General features: G+C 34.4%; 3 protein-coding genes across 4 annotated transcripts in view; 1 reads left to right on the forward strand and 2 right to left on the reverse strand.

Annotated features, from left to right (window-relative positions):
* The window catches only part of LOC142983024 (uncharacterized), a 32,813-nt gene extending 27,918 nt beyond the window's left edge, over positions 1–4,895 (reverse strand). The window contains exons 1-2 of one of the 2 annotated variants that reach the window (XM_076129797.1): positions 4,581–4,895; positions 3,042–3,227 (exon numbers count right to left, since the gene is read on the reverse strand). In XM_076129797.1, coding sequence (XP_075985912.1) covers positions 3,042–3,227; positions 4,581–4,685 — 291 coding nt within the window. In that variant the 5' untranslated portion in view covers positions 4,686–4,895. Of the gene's footprint in view, positions 1–3,041; positions 3,228–4,307; positions 4,559–4,580 lie in introns of those variants that run through there. The other variant, XM_076129800.1, reaches the window with a different exon arrangement.
* Positions 4,896–5,128: 233 nt separating this feature from the next.
* Aprt (adenine phosphoribosyltransferase) lies at positions 5,129–11,276 on the forward strand. Its single transcript, XM_076129802.1, has 4 exons — positions 5,129–5,232; positions 5,307–5,438; positions 7,683–7,920; positions 8,822–11,276. Exons 2-4 carry the CDS (start codon positions 5,356–5,358, stop codon positions 9,044–9,046), a joined length of 546 nt encoding a protein of 181 aa, XP_075985917.1. The 5' UTR covers positions 5,129–5,232; positions 5,307–5,355; the 3' UTR covers positions 9,047–11,276.
* Positions 11,277–11,692: 416 nt separating this feature from the next.
* On the reverse strand, positions 11,693–12,679 carry LOC142983210 (uncharacterized). Its single transcript, XM_076130102.1, has one exon. It carries the CDS (start codon positions 12,641–12,643, stop codon positions 11,831–11,833), a length of 813 nt encoding a protein of 270 aa, XP_075986217.1. The 5' UTR covers positions 12,644–12,679; the 3' UTR covers positions 11,693–11,830.
* Positions 12,680–15,775: the final 3,096 nt, after the last annotated feature.

A 15,775-nucleotide genomic window follows, 5' to 3' on the forward strand; every position in this document is an offset into this window, starting at 1 on the left:
AAGTATGTAGGTATGTAAGTATGTATGGATGTTTGTTACTCTTACACGCAAATTTGACAGAACCGATTACGATGAAATTTGATATATACCTGAAGACCCAGAATAACACATAGACTACTTTTTATCCTCGAGTTCTCGAAGGATCGGGATTTACGCGGGAAGGGTTTCCATGCGGACGAAGTCGTGGGCGGCTTCTAGTATATTATACATATATATAATAAGTAATAATGTTAGATAAATATTTACGATCACTGCATATTATAATGAAACAGTTTTTAACCGAAATAATCGTATAAGTACTTATCGATTTTACATTTTTCCTGCCACAGTAAAATCAATAAACTGGCGATCAATACGGTTAGAAATTGTTTCATTATAAGATGAAGTTATTTATTATTACTTATGTACTTACTTACATAATATTAAATTACATTTAGGCACAACATATGATTTCCTAGTATTTGAATTGAACATTTTTAAAAGTATTTAGGAATAATTTCAACGCACCGAGCGCGCGACCTCAAGCGGACTGTGTGAGCTAGACTGAGCAAGTGTAGAGTGACGTCACACCGTCACCGAGAGCTAGCGTCGTGCGGTTACAACTTGTTTTACTTATAAATCGAAAACTAATTGACGTATCGAAGTAATTCTTTCACCAGTATTTTTTATTTTTAAACGAGAATATGGAGTGCTAAAAATCAAAATTAGGTAACATTCTCCATTGCCATGTCTATGATATTCTCCAGCTAGTATTGAATGATCTTTTGAAAAGAAAATTGTAAGTAGTTGATTTAAATATTATCTGATACATGAGCACTAAAAATTCATTAAAGACCTTGAATTTCATTATACTTTCTTTAACTTTATTAGTAGTTCGACCTCATTACTTGAACACTAGGTTTCATATTTCTGAATAACTAAGTAGAAAGAATGAGTCACACCAATGATTTTTGTTATGAGCATATTTATAAACTAGGTACTTCAAGGATAAAAAATCTGTTTTTATTTTTTTCGTATCTTCAACAATGACCGAGATATTAAACGTCAAAGTATGGCCTTCGCGCAAAACTCCGGCGAAGCGGCCGCACGGACGTGTGACGTTATCTCGCGACACTGCTATTTCGTCAGTACTTGCCGATACCACAGAATAATAAGTGCTTGCCGATACCTACATAGGCTCGTTGCGCTCTCGCGGTTTTGCTTTAAATAATTTGTTTTGCTTATAGTGGACAAACAAAATGGTTAGAAAATATCGTATTGTTCCTATGTGTACTAACTCCAGTGAAAAAACACCCCAAAAATTGTTTTTTTCTGTACCATGTAAACTGTTTTATATTTTTGCAAAAGACACCTAATCTAAAACTTAAAGCCCGGTTCAGATACTGTCAAGCGCAAATGTTAAATAGAAGTTTATTGCCTTTTGAACACTTCCTCAAGATCAAGATGCCATATCATGTTCATACCTACCTAGCAATGAACTTCTACTAAATAGTTGATACTATATAATGAGCAGTTCAATGACCTCACAGGCGGCGGCGAGTCGAGCGCGGCGGTTGAGTTCGCGTTGGTTTTTTGTTTCGAAAAAAGAACCCATGTTTAATAAATCTAATAATATCAAAATTAAAATGTTAGTTTAATTAAAAGTTCTCATTACACACCCAATCATATAAGACTACCTACAGAGTAGATTCATGCGTTCATATGATAGCCATCAACCTGACTAAAGTCAGAGGCAGGGGTGACAATTTTTTTTTTCATAATATTATTTTAAAACTATGTTTTCCAAATTTACACTTGGTAGGTACGTAACACTCATTATTTGTAATGCCAGTTGTAACAAACTTTCAATTTTATTATTAGTAGTATACGAGTTCAACTTTCTTTACCTGGGTCTAGTTGATGATTGTGTGCGTGGCGATCGAGATCGAGGATATCTTATTGGAGACTTATTTTACAAAAAACACGATGATTAAATTCATAACACATACACATACACAGACTCTTTAAATATTTAATGCAAATCACTTTTCAAATCAAAACTCCGCATCACCCGCAGTCGAACAAGCGTGTCCGTCGCGTCGTGACGTCAGCGCATAGCGCGCGAAGCAACGCAAATTTAAAAAAGCAGTGAAACTTTATAACGCTGTAACTTCGGTAATTTTGACCCGATTTTGATAAAACAAAAACTATTATTATCAGCATAAGTACACAAATTAAATGCAGTATGTTTAATAGTCATATTTTGATGTGCTAGTGTGACTCATTCTTCAATTACGAAGCAAATAGTCCACTTGAATGAAATAGCGTAGGTAATAGTCGTAATTCAGTAGCAATTTCTTTAAGCAGGCTAGTAATTCATACATATTGAATGGGTTTTAATAAATTGGCTACAATTTATAAATTAGTTCACGGCAATTAGAGACCGGTACGTTTTTTCATTACATTATTATGTGCACGTAACCGTAAGTATGGCGGTGCACGTTCAAATAGCACGGCGTTTTGTTCGGAGTAGTATTTAGTTCATTATAGAACGAATGATTTTCATAGGCCTTTGAGCATAGTACCTACGCGTTTAGGCTGCGTATTTATAGTAGGTCTGTATATTTTTTAAGACTTGAAAAAAGAGTTAGATTTGTTAATATTAATATTTTACATAATAACGTAATACAGCCAGAAGACACTCACACACTCTTTTAGTTAATAGATAGTAAGATACAATTACGAGAAACACCCTGTATTACCAAGAATTACCTAACAGAAGAATCTAATTCAATTATACTACTTACATATCAAAACCAAGATAACTAACCTGGAACATCACAAAATCATAACTTAGAAAATTAAATAGAAAATTAAAAAATGTATTGAAAATCTCCTTCAATTTGACTAAGTTTCTAACCAGAAACAGAGCAGAACTTGAAATAAAAAAAAATACTCATCTAAAAGAAGCCTGATACCAGAGACAAAAAAAAATTATATTCTCCATTCCTATCCCAAAACCAGAGCTCTACACTATTTTAAAAAAATGTATCTTTACTTACCCTTATATATCTTTCTAAATCAGGTGGTATGTAATCATCGATCTCTTGCTGTGTATGTGGTTGTGTTTCTTCCTTGTCCTCTGTACCATCTTTGTGCTCACATAGAACCTGGTTCTCCGAGAATTTCACTTGTTTTTTATGTTTGTCTGCATTTTCTGTGCCATTTTCTCTGTTAGTTTCAAAAGCCTGGAAAGAAAGAAAAATTTTAAATCTTCTGATAGTTTCTCATATGTGAGGAAGAACGAATGACAAATTTTATTAAAAACTTTATATTTAGAAAGTTGTTATATAGTAAAGTCTCTTCAGGCTATTCTGGAAGCATGGTCGCGTTGGGGACACTACCCAGACATGAGAAACAAAACATACTAACATTTTTTTATGAAATTACTTGATAATATTTTTACTTAAATAATTCTTACCCATTTGATGTTTATAATTTTTTTGGTACCTATCTAGCCTTACTATAGAATATTTTCAAGTAAATCAGGCACACTTTTACTTACTTAAACAACAGTCTATGCTGTAGAAAAGAAACAATCCAACACTGTCTTAACAGCCTTACATAATCTGATATACATCTAAAGAAACAATAAAAGTAACTGTGTCAGTTATTTTCCTTTACAAGTCTGACCTCAATGAGTTATACAAACTCCACTCAAGTTATGGGCTCCTAGTACTTCGGCTGTAGTGCAATGAACTACTGATGTCTAATCAATAGCTCTTGGCATTTAATGTGAGTTTGAAAAATATATGATGGAAGTATTGGTGCCAGAGAAATTGAATTTTTGAGTAGTCTTTAAGAATTTATTACATTATTTTTGTGTGGGAGTGATTAATTATGGAAGAAAAGGATTTTTTTATCATTAAGTACATTTCAACAATTTCTTGCTTTTTTAATACTGAAGGAATGGTGAGATCCAAATAATTAACTGTAAATTCACTGAAAGAATATGATGATGAAACAATACACAAAATAATTAATGTATTGGTTGAATAACAAATATAATCTGACTTAAATAGGTAGGTACTACATTAATTTAAAAAAAGACTTTTGAGGTAAATTATAAATTACAAAATACTTATTTGTTTTTACTAGGTACAAAATGAAATAAACTCTTTACTTTTTAAATAATACTCTCTCTGAAACATATTTTTTTACCAATATTAAGAAATCCATCAGATTGTTTAGACATTAACAATGTCAAAACCAAAACATATGTTCTATGAAAGCATAACAAAGTTATGAAGCACAATGTAAATACCAACCTTTTTTGAGCGCCGGCTAATAAACTACAATCTTATTACACCACGGTTAAATAACACTGCATTGCAACACTCTGACCAAACAAACTACACACAAACCATACAATAACTACGAATATAAGTATTAAAACGACGAACCGAATGTCGTTGGACAGCGTACAGAATCAATACAACGTTACTTATCAACTGAGACTGCCAGAAAATCAATATTACGTTCGGAACCTACCAGGACGACATAACGCAACAGGTGGTGTTTATAAACAATGCACAACTTACTGAATCTCGATGCGGCGTTCGAGAAAGACCCAGCTGCGTTTTCTCCTTCTCTATCTCACGCCTTTTCACTGCAATTAGCCTTTCTATGTTAGATGTAGATAGCATTGTGCTATTGTTAACGATGCGGCGAAAGTTTCACTTTTACGCGGGAAATGATTACCGGTATCGAACAATAATTACGCTATCGCGGTTCAGTATGCGATTATTTAATTATCGACATCGTACGTAGCTTGCTGTTATTCTTCATAGTCGAATCATTTAATTTAATATTTTTTCATGAAAATAAATCGTTTACCAATTTGAATTTGACATTTTAATTTAATATGACAGTTATGACATAACGCAGAAAACGAAACGCTCACTTGATAGATAGGCTAGATGTTGCTAGATACAATAATAAAATAGCTATATTTATAAAATAGTTCGTAGAATATTTTAGTGTAATTTAACATCCCACAGCAAAAAGAATATTTTATTTAAATATTAGAACCGGAGATACTAAAAGATAGTAGTTTTTTAATAATTTTGTTGAAAACTTTTGTTGACAGCAATACAGCTGACATCTGACAGTTAGCAAATGACAATTTTCTAACCTCAAGCAGGACGTGAGGTGCTCAATTTACTTTGTTTTTTATTAACTATATCGCCAAAGGTAAGTAAAAGTTATATTTTATGCGACATAATTAATGTTTATTAATGTACTTATGTGTTCATTTTCTATTATAGACCATAACTCAGTAAATCACAAGTTAGTCGAGGCCAATTCGTTGCGGAGATGGATTACGAAAAGAAATTAGCGGAATTGAAGACAAAGATAAAAAGTTTTCCTGATTTCCCAAAGCCAGGAATTCTGTTTTGGTAATATATTCTTTTTATTATTTGATATTATATGTTTTATGTGCAATGTTATTATTTTGGAGTGCCATCTATCGACTACTAGAATAAATATTTGTTAGAACTGGTCATTGGTAGTTTCGTAAGAGTCACTAGATGTCTCTATTAGAGTTATATAAATTCGAAAACTTATAATGCCATCAAAAACATTCTGTAAAAACCTCAAGTCTCGCCGTAAAAAGTTGTGAGATCTATATAATACCAAGTCGATTAATCTATTTAGTCTCTACTTAAAGGACCTTCTGTCTTAAGTTATTACGTATGTTATTATCATGCCAATTTAAAAAAAAATACCTCTAAAACAAATAGACCGACCTGGCCATCGCATGATTTGATTATTAGTATGTATCACACTACACAGCACGACGAGAAGTTAATGCTCCTGAAATGTTAATGGCGAATTTGTGTTTTCTTGCGATGACCAAGTCGATCTATTTGTTTTAAAGGTATTTTTTTTTAAATTGGCATGATAATAACATACGTAATAACTTAAGACAGAAGGTCCTTTAAGTAGAGACTAAATAGATTAATCGACTTGGTATTATATAGATCTCACAACTTTTTACGGCGAGACTTGAGGTTTTTACAGAATGTTTTTGATGGCATCTCACTTCTTTTTGTAGAGCGAATAGAGCAAACATAAGTCCAATTTGTATGGAAAGCCGTATTTTTTTTCATAATTCAACATATTTTCCTATGGGAATGTTGTTCAGTTTCATGGGCTAAACACCCTTACCCACCCTATACCCCCTCCCGTTATGTCTCATATAGTAGATACATGTTTACACCTATTTATTTTATTTTCTACAGAAATAATAATTTAATTCATTAACTGCAAATGTAACCTTGTAATCTTATACATTTATATGGGATTACAAAGTTATTGTTGCAGTTGGTGTATTTAGAAAACTGGACCGAAATTAGAAAATATTGAATTTTTCCCATGATTAAGACACTAAACCCTATTTGTATTCTAAATTTTAAGCTTCTAAGTCTGCTAGAAGTACCTTAGACTTTTGATGATCGGTGAGTCAGTGAGTCAGTGAATCAGTGAGTGACAAAATTCAAAATTTTAACAAGTTGTCATTCTTAAACTACTGGTTCAAATTGACTGAAATTTTAAATATACCGTGTTTATACAATGACTGATTAGTTGCTGAAAATCCAGGCTTCTTGTTTTATCCACTACGAAATTATAGGGGTGTCAAAAATAGCCCGAATTGCTTCGAGAAAAGGATGTTACGGCCGTGCCGCTTTTTTTTTGCTCGACTTGCGGGGGCACTTCCGTGCCCCCAGAAAATTCACACTGAAAAAATATGATCAAGATTTCAGCATGATCTAAATTATTTTCTCTGCTTTAATGTAGGGACGCATTATTAAAACTAAGATTTCAAGCTTTCATATTTCTGTAGAACTATCCTAATTTCGAACTTGAGTTCTTTTACTGCTTCTTGTTTTTTTTTAATCTTTATAGGTAACCTACCCATTAATCATAATTTATGTAATTCACGCTTATAGGACTAGTCAGATAATCAGATAAAAAACGATAATATCCAAAACCCGAATTGGATTACTTTTTTTTTCATTTTTATAATCACAGAAGTTATCTTAAGCATGTCTTATAAATTTTGGATGTTCCTCAAGTAATCGTTATCAAACGTTGTTATCTTTCTGTTCTGGCACGTGTTACCACGCAAGGTTTTGACATTTGATCTCTACAGAGGAACTGCGTATTAGAGGCCACATTTAGGGGAAGCCGTATAATGTTATAACTCCTCATTTCATCATTTCAAGTTTCCGCCAACATATTTTTAGACCAGAAATATTTATTTACCTTGACAATTCTAACGAAGCTACCAAAAGGTAGCTAGAGCCGGGGCCAGGGTAGAGCCTTTTAGCTTTGTATCTATCAATCTAATCTTCCCTTTTCCACCCACTGTTAGGTTTAGGCCTTCCCCTCAGTACGCTACTTGATACGGTCCAAACATTTAAATACGGCTCTTTCATCGCATCCGAAATGAGAGTATTATTTATGATAGCATAGTCATTCAATTGATAATGAATAAGTTTGATACAGAATAAAACTACTGTCAGAAAAGTAGTCTAATCAAGTTTGAGCCCTTACCGGTTCAAATGTTGCAATCACATTTCTTCCGCATTTGTATATCTACTCGAAGTATGGATTTATAACACATTTTTCTTTAACAGGGACATATTCTCAGCAATATCAGACGGGCCAACATGCAAGCTATTACAGAGCTTATTAGCAGACACCATAAAGGCTAAATTCCCGGACGTAGACGCGATAGTGGGGCTGGAGTCACGAGGGTTCCTGTTCTCATTCTCGTTGGCCAATGAGCTCGGTATTGGATGCCTACCCGTGAGGAAGAAAGGGAAACTGCCTGGAGAAGTGGTTTCATACAAATACGACTTGGAATATGGATCTGTAAGTATTGTTTTAGAGTTCTTTGACACTGTATAAAATAAAAATACGAGTATACTAGTAGAATAAAGTAACACAGGGTTAGCTTTTCCAATGCAATTTATCAAGCAAATTATCATCTATCCAATTCATTGGTAGCCATTAAGTAAAAACAGGTATTTAAAAAAGTGGATGTTACTTTGCGAGACCCAGAAATCGGACCCCTTCAGCTTACGTCAGGTCAAGTTTGAAATTACATTACATTTTAGTTTGCTTTACGTTAAACAGTAACTCAAGACATTTAGGCCTTCGCGTGGTCAGTGGTCAACCTTGAGTCTAAGCTAGGATGCGGGATGTCCAGTCATAAAATCCAGCGTTTATCTTCTAACCACAAAAGTCTAGTACTTACCAGATGACTAAGTACTAGGTTCCACGATAGGTATTGACTAGGTATAGATTTCTTGACGTGAGTTTAATGACTCAGCCACGCAGCTAAAAATGATAATCATGCAAGCCCGTGTCATTTCAATACTAGGCACAAGATCTTTGTCCCTCGTAATTTCCATTTCTTTCCGCTTTTGCTTATGTTGTTTTTGTACAGAAAGTGTACTGTGTATGCGCCGGCAGCGAGCAAGGGAATAATCCTGGATGGGGAAAAAAATATTACTCCTGAGATATTCTGCCGAAAATTTGTTTTATAACTTCGTCTCACGCCTTTAGCACGTTGGTCCGCCCAAAATATCACCGTTCGTTTCGGTTACCGTCACGGGGGCTGTATTCTGTACACTTTAATAGGGTATTGTGCAAATACTTAAACAATATAAAACAATATCATGCTCAGATGGACTGATCATTATTACACTTAACGTCTGCGCTGAATCCTGCTCACTGCTTTAGAAACTACTTATTTGTTTTTTGTTTCCAGGACATTCTAGAAGTCCAAAAAAGCGCTGTACGACCAGGTCTGAAGTGCCTTTTAATCGACGATCTGATAGCCACAGGCGGGTCCATCACGGCCGCCACCCGTCTGCTCGAGTCCTGTGGAGCTAATGTGATTGGCTGCCTCGTGGTGATCGAGCTGACCTCACTCAATGGAAGACAGAACATTCCCGATAACGTTCCCGTACATTCCTTGCTGCAATATGATTAGATTCCATTTTGGTAATGATTTTAAGCTTTTTGACGCCAATGTCTTGTATATTTAACAAATTAAGAATTGATTGACAGAATTGGTTGACACGGGATCCCTAACAAGAAAAAGAACACGATTTACGATGCCGTGTCGTGTACACGAAAACAGAAGCAGTTTCGCGCCCACGAAATAAGACATAGTTACGTCTTTTTATTAAAATTACATTTACCCAATGAATGCTGCAAGGCAAGGGTCTCCTCCCGGAATAAGGGAGAGGTTAGCTAGAGGCCTTGAGTACCGCTGGCTAAGAGAACGTTCCGATACTTTATGAGAAACGAGGGTAGGTAAAATCATTTGATATGATATATATTTGACATTGGCGTAAAAAGTAACATTATTTAAGTTACGTGTAACCATTTTGATATTTACTCTACAGTTTACGTCTGTTATAAGTCATTTTTAAATGATTTTCCGATCGTATATAGACCTAAAAACTTTAAAAGCCTTTAATAGGGTTCGTTTCAAGAGTTAACGAAACAAAAGAAAATAGATGTTCCCTCAAACAAAACTTATGTAAAAAGGAAATCATAAAACGAAAGTTAAATATTTAACTTTGTATGTGTCTGAATATAGTAATAAGCCGATGCGCAGAAAACGAAAAGCAGATATAGGTAGGTACCTTAAGACAGACAGATTTTCAGCAGCTCGTTGCTATATTCAGACACACAAAGATAAATGGGCTTACTATATTTGATGTAAAACAGCCTACATTTAATTTAACTCTGAGTAAAACCTTTACATATTAAGGTGGCTGTGCGTAATAAATGACATCATAATATATTATTACTTCGTACATAATAAATAAATAAATCTGTGCCTTTACTGTAAATTAATGGTTAACCAAAGATGGAATAATAATTTTATGTAAAATACTGTTATATTTAAGTTTAAGTTGTTATTCTGGCAGCAAGAGTCAAATAGTTACAAAGGTAAATACAGAAGGTACGCGCCATTTATCTCGATCGGCTTGAAGTTAGGCATAATAGAACATTTGCGCATATAACGCCTGTAACATCACGTTTTTGGTTCCAAAAAATGTCATCTGCGCAGCTGTTGCAACTTCAAGCCGGCCGAGATACATTGCGCGTATACTTAGTACGTGTATACAATGACATATAGTCTGAACATAGCAACAAGTCGCTGTGCGGAAGACATAGGCAAGAATAGCAGGTGATATTCGTGTTCTTCTGCGTAGCGATTTATTGCTACGTTCATACTGTATTTAATTGTTACATGTAAAGAACAGAAGTCTCGAAATCATTATATGCCAACCATTTTCTTTGTTAAGTCTAACTAAAAGACACTTAACCAGTGCCTAGACCTTAAACTAAATGACGAATAATTAATAGATATTGTAGATTGACCCCCGGTTTCTGAGGTACATTTAGCTGTAGTTTATCTATTCAATAGCATTTAATCTCATATAAAAATGACAGTTTGAATAGATAAACTACCGCTAAATGTATCTCGGAAACAGGGCAAAAGTCAATTATTTGTTTCAATTTTGTTTTTATGTGAATAATGCTCAATGTAAACATTCATAATAATTTAATAATCAATATATTTAAGAAGTAAAAGACAAAGTACATAATGTACTAAGAATATTATCATACTACATATTCAATAGGACTTAGGAGATTTGATAAGTACCCATGTCAATATTTTTGTTTTAATACACATGGGTACCTTAGTTACCATATAAAAATATATTATTAAGGAAAGCTGCACACTAGCTATTTATAGCGTTGTTTTTTTCCTAAATTAATTAATTAAGAAGGATTGTCCGTACTAAATCTGTGTTTGACATATTAAACGACAATACCTTAAATTGCGGGACCCGATTTTTTCCCCAGTGGAAGGTCTACTGTACCTATTTCGACTGAAGGATTCTAAAACATCTTAATGTATTTAGTGAGCAAATTAATAAACTAGCCTTTGAGAAAAGCTAATTAAGTACCTAATTAATTTTTATAAGGGTACATACCCTTGGAGAAAAATTCGGGATTTTTTCTACTTATGTAAGTGTTAGGAAAAAATATTGATATATGCAAGAATTTTCTATATGTTTATCTACTTGTCAACTCTCTAGTTTGTAGTTAAGTACAAAACTTTGATATTATAATGACACGGTAATCTAAGCATTCCAGGTTGTATATTATACTGTATTGTTTATTAAAGTTTATATGTATGTGTTGGTTTTATTTGGATCCATCCTTTTGCCTGAAATTATAATTTAATTTAAAGGAAGAGGAAAATCAGCATTCATATTGTCTTGGGTTTTCTGACTAGAACAGTCGCCTGTAAAAGTAGATGAATATAATATTATACACTCTTTCTGACCACTATAATATTATTTGAAGCGTCTTTTGTATATTCTGTTGTTTGTTATTTTGTTTGTCTAGTTGTTTTGTTAATTTTAATGGGATTTTGGTCTTGATGATCTTGGTACATACAAGAATCATGGATAGTTTTTTTAATGTAAATTATATTACCTACATACTTAACTTTTTTACCAATATCATTAATGCAAGAGAACACTAAATCCGAGATGCATTCATTTTTTAGACCTTATATCGTAACTAATTAATTACAAAACTATCGAAGTGGTTAAAATAATGAAGTACAAGTTATTTATTAAAATTATTTATTTGGCTGTTAAATATTACAAAAGTAAAATCACAATCGGCACTAGCACTGCTACAACTTAATACTGAAGATTTAAATAAATAACACTTATTTGAATTAATGCTTCAGAGGCAGTACTTTCACCTTCTCTTGTTCAGCTTGTTGGCCGACCTGCTGGCCGACATGTTGGCCAACCTGCTGGCCGACATGGTGGCTGACTTGTTGGGGCTTGACAGCTGGTTTGTTGTGTTTGTCTATCGCTTCTGTAGTGGGAACATCACGGGACTCGGTCGTTCCAACTTCAGTTGTTCCCTTTTCAGTAGCGCTAGTTCCTTCGGTGGTAGGTACCTCGTTCTTCTTTGGTTTATACTCTTCAATCACGTGGCCGAAGTCCCCAGCGGGGTGGGAAGGCTCTTCTTGTCCAGTGTGACGGCCCGGGCGTTGCTGCTCCTTAACATCCTTGTTCGAGTCTACTGGGTGTGGGTGTTGCACTTTAGGAACTGCTGGTACTTGCGCTACTTGATCAGTAGTCTTTTGACCTGGCTGCTTCTTTACACCCTGACCGATAGTTTGATTGTCTTGCTCTTCGAAGAACTGCGAACCTTCCTTGTCAGCGAACACTTTGATTTCAAAGTCGTATCCTCGCAGGATGGTGGGACTCTTAAGCTCAATAGAGACATTCTGGTGCCCAACTCCACCTTCCGTGATCTTCGCTTCTCCATTCTTGTCGTCTCTCTTGTCAGTGACGGCCACATGACTGATGACTAGAGGGAACGCTGCACTCACTGTCACAACTTTGATTTGTTTCCAAATTGCTGGACTGGCCGTCTCATTACTTTCGAATATAAGTTTGCCTCCCACACGACCTAATATAAGGTCTTTAGCCGAGGCAGAGGCTACCAAACAAGCGAACGCAACTAGGAAATTCATCTTTGAATGCTCACGAATGACTGATGAATATTCGCGGGCACCACGCTTTTATATCTGGAATAACAAGTTGAGGAAAATTTTCGAAATTAAATCACTTAGTCAGACTATATTTTTTTTTATTTACGTTATACATATTAAAGTATTCTTATAGGGAAAATACGAGTTGTATATGTACAGTCAATGACAAATTATTGAAGCGTGACCGCAGTGTATTACGTTAATATGAGTCAGGAACAACCTATGTTTGATACAGTTTCCTTTGTTTCATTTCTACTTACTAATTACCTGCATCCCATAACGTATACTTTAATTATACATAATGAAGGCTTCAAATATGTGATAAATTCCACTATCTACTTATGTAGGTACTTATGTAGACTTTCATAAATGTAATTTATTCGAATATCCAACAAAGATGTCCAACAGTTTACGGTAGACCACATTATCCTCAAATTATTACCTTATTAATTACAATTGACTAAAATAACCGATGACATTAACATCTATTGTTTAGGTACCAGTACAATTGCATTTTGGTAAATACGCAGTGACAATGTTGTCAGGATATCAGCACATTAAAACCGCTGCAAACTTTTGAGCTAACTTAACAAAATTCAGACCATAATATAATTATATTTTAAAAGGGTTAAACAATCAAATGCAACGAAAACCATGTTTCCTTGACTTATCTATTACTAGGATATGGTCCTAAAAGTGTCTTTTCCTATGATCGACGGTTAGTTGGAACCCTGGGACAGGGTTAGTTTGGGACAAATAGAACAGCTCAATCGATTGGTCGCAACAACCGTAGACTGCTTATTTAAATTATTGTTTAAGATATGCCTAGACGGTATTTTTACTATATTAGAATGGTACTAGAATATAATAGAATAGTTTTATTCGCATAAAATGTATTTACATAGGTTGATATTACTTGAAAGCTAGTTTTAGCTCTTAATTTAGTCCATCGAGAAGCTAAGAATTAAGGCATTCTACTGAAATATTGACCTCTAGACTTATTAATCTATTTGCATCTAGGTTTTTTACGTCAAACGCTTTTTAATAACACTTTCTAAAATCATGCCTTCTTCTCTTAGGGGTAGTCTTACTACCTTACAAACTTCCTTTCTTGAACAATAATTATTTCTCACCGATATCCAATATCAAGGTAGACATGTGCAATAAGTGTAAGTGACCTTTGAGACGTAATCGTTTGTAACTGGTTTTCTTGAAAAGGAAACCCCTAGTGATCACAATGTCTTGGTATTTTGTAAATACCCTGCTCTAGAAATGTAGTTAGTCGTGTTTTTAAAGGATGTAACAAATGTTATGAAATAAAAAGGAAAAGTGAGCATTTCTGTGGAATTTCCTTAACATACTTTATTTGTCAAGTTGTAAACGAAGCAAGGGAAGTTTGTAAGGATCGTGCCAAGTGGTGTTAGAAGGTTAGAAGTTATTTCATCTAAGTATAAAATAAAGCAAATCAGGTCTGAGTAGAAGATATAAAAATATTTTATCACGATAAATAGTGAATTTAGCACAGAAATTTTAATATTTCTATGTCTAATGCATAGGGTTCATCTTTCTACGTGGTTAACAAGCAAAGTCTGCTTTCAATACTAATGATTTTTCAACATATGTAATTGCGAAAGTAACGCTTTATGTTTGAATTTACGCTTAAACGACTAAACCTCTGATAGTTTGATTCCATGTAAACGCTAATATCCTGGAAAAATACGTCGCCACTTCCCAAAAATCTTCCACACGTACCAAGCCGCGGGCTAAAGTTAATCTTGGTAAAATTGCCCCATCAAAAGTTGACTGTACTTAATTATGTTAAAGGTGCTTAACCTGCATAGGCGTCATCGAAGATCAAATGTAGCCTGTTAGTCATCTAAGTTGAAACATGATCAAAGGCATGGAGTGTGAGACTGTTTGTATGACTTTATAGTGTCAACTTGTTAACCGCTTTTGAGCCCTCAGTTTTGCCTAGTTTGTTCGTATTTTCGAAATTACTATTCGTAAGATTCGTATTCGAAAATGTTGCTTTCTGATTCGCTTTCACAGCTAAACTGCTGATCCACTTGGTGATATCCAGCATTGGTTATAGTTGAAGACCAGGTGCGACGTTGACGTAAATTAGTTTGACAATGTTAAGTTTTCAGTACATTTTAAAAGGACAGTCCCGTGTCAGTCATGACAATGTGTATTACCAACAATCTTAAAATTTTTACCATTATTGGTTCTTCATCATCATGGGTGATACCTAGTTTCATAATAAAGTCTCGCCTCTGATAAATACTTTTAAGTTACTTTTTGTTGCATACAACCAAATACGCATCTTTCAAATCCTATAGAACATCAAGCTTAAGTCAAATTCTCAGATTTTTAACATAGAAAACATAGAAAAATTAATACTCTATCGTTTAAAATCTTCTATGCCCGCCTGTACACAATAACGTGACACTTATCTACAAGTAGGAACTCATCTCGTACGTGTCTCGCATGCAGATCACTTCATCTGCGCACGCTGTACGAGGGATTACCGACAAGTAGGTGTAAGAACAGATTAGGGACTTGTCCTTTGACAGGTGGAACCGGTTGCTGGTCCTGCGTCATTACTGTTCATTGGTAGATTTAGGACTGACGATGTTGGATACTAACTACTGGTTACTAACAAAATGCAGTCGTGTCTCTGTGTCCCGCAAAGGTATTGCTGTATACATGTTACTACTGCGTTTAAGTTTTAAGTTAAAATGCCCGATAAGACCAAGAATTAGTGTCAACGTTTTTCGATCATAAGATGCTTTCCTTGGTTGCCTAGAATATACGAGTCTTCCTTGGTTCTAGTAAGTATGTGGTTGTTCATGTGATTATCTATCGACTTTTACTATAACTGACTATGGGTACCTACCTACAAGTGTTTTCGTGCCATTTATCTAAATGGCACGAAAACACTTGTAAAAGAAAATACTTAGGGAACTACCCTAATATTTTCTTTTACAAGTGGCAAAACCTAATTATGTTAGATCTGACGACGATCATAAAACAAAAGAAATTGGCGTATGTATACCTTTGGATTATTATCTTAATAAAACCTAAATCACATCAAAATTCATTACAAAGCGCTTT

This window comes from Anticarsia gemmatalis, chromosome 23 (genome assembly GCF_050436995.1).
Source record: "Anticarsia gemmatalis isolate Benzon Research Colony breed Stoneville strain chromosome 23, ilAntGemm2 primary, whole genome shotgun sequence".
Lineage (NCBI taxonomy): Eukaryota > Metazoa > Arthropoda > Insecta > Lepidoptera > Erebidae > Anticarsia > Anticarsia gemmatalis.

Bases quoted from the DNA above. Each gene is read 5' to 3' on its own strand.
- Aprt (XM_076129802.1), top strand. From the start codon at position 5,356: ATGGATTACGAAAAGAAATTAGCGGAATTGAAGACAAAGATAAAAAGT. The intron at 5,439-7,682 runs GTAATATATTCT...TTTCTTTAACAG, and splicing joins AAGCCAGGAATTCTGTTTTG to GGACATATTCTCAGCAATAT. The intron at 7,921-8,821 runs GTAAGTATTGTT...TTTTGTTTCCAG, and splicing joins ACGACTTGGAATATGGATCT to GACATTCTAGAAGTCCAAAA.
- LOC142983210 (XM_076130102.1), bottom strand. From the start codon at position 12,643: ATGAATTTCCTAGTTGCGTTCGCTTGTTTGGTAGCCTCTGCCTCGGCT.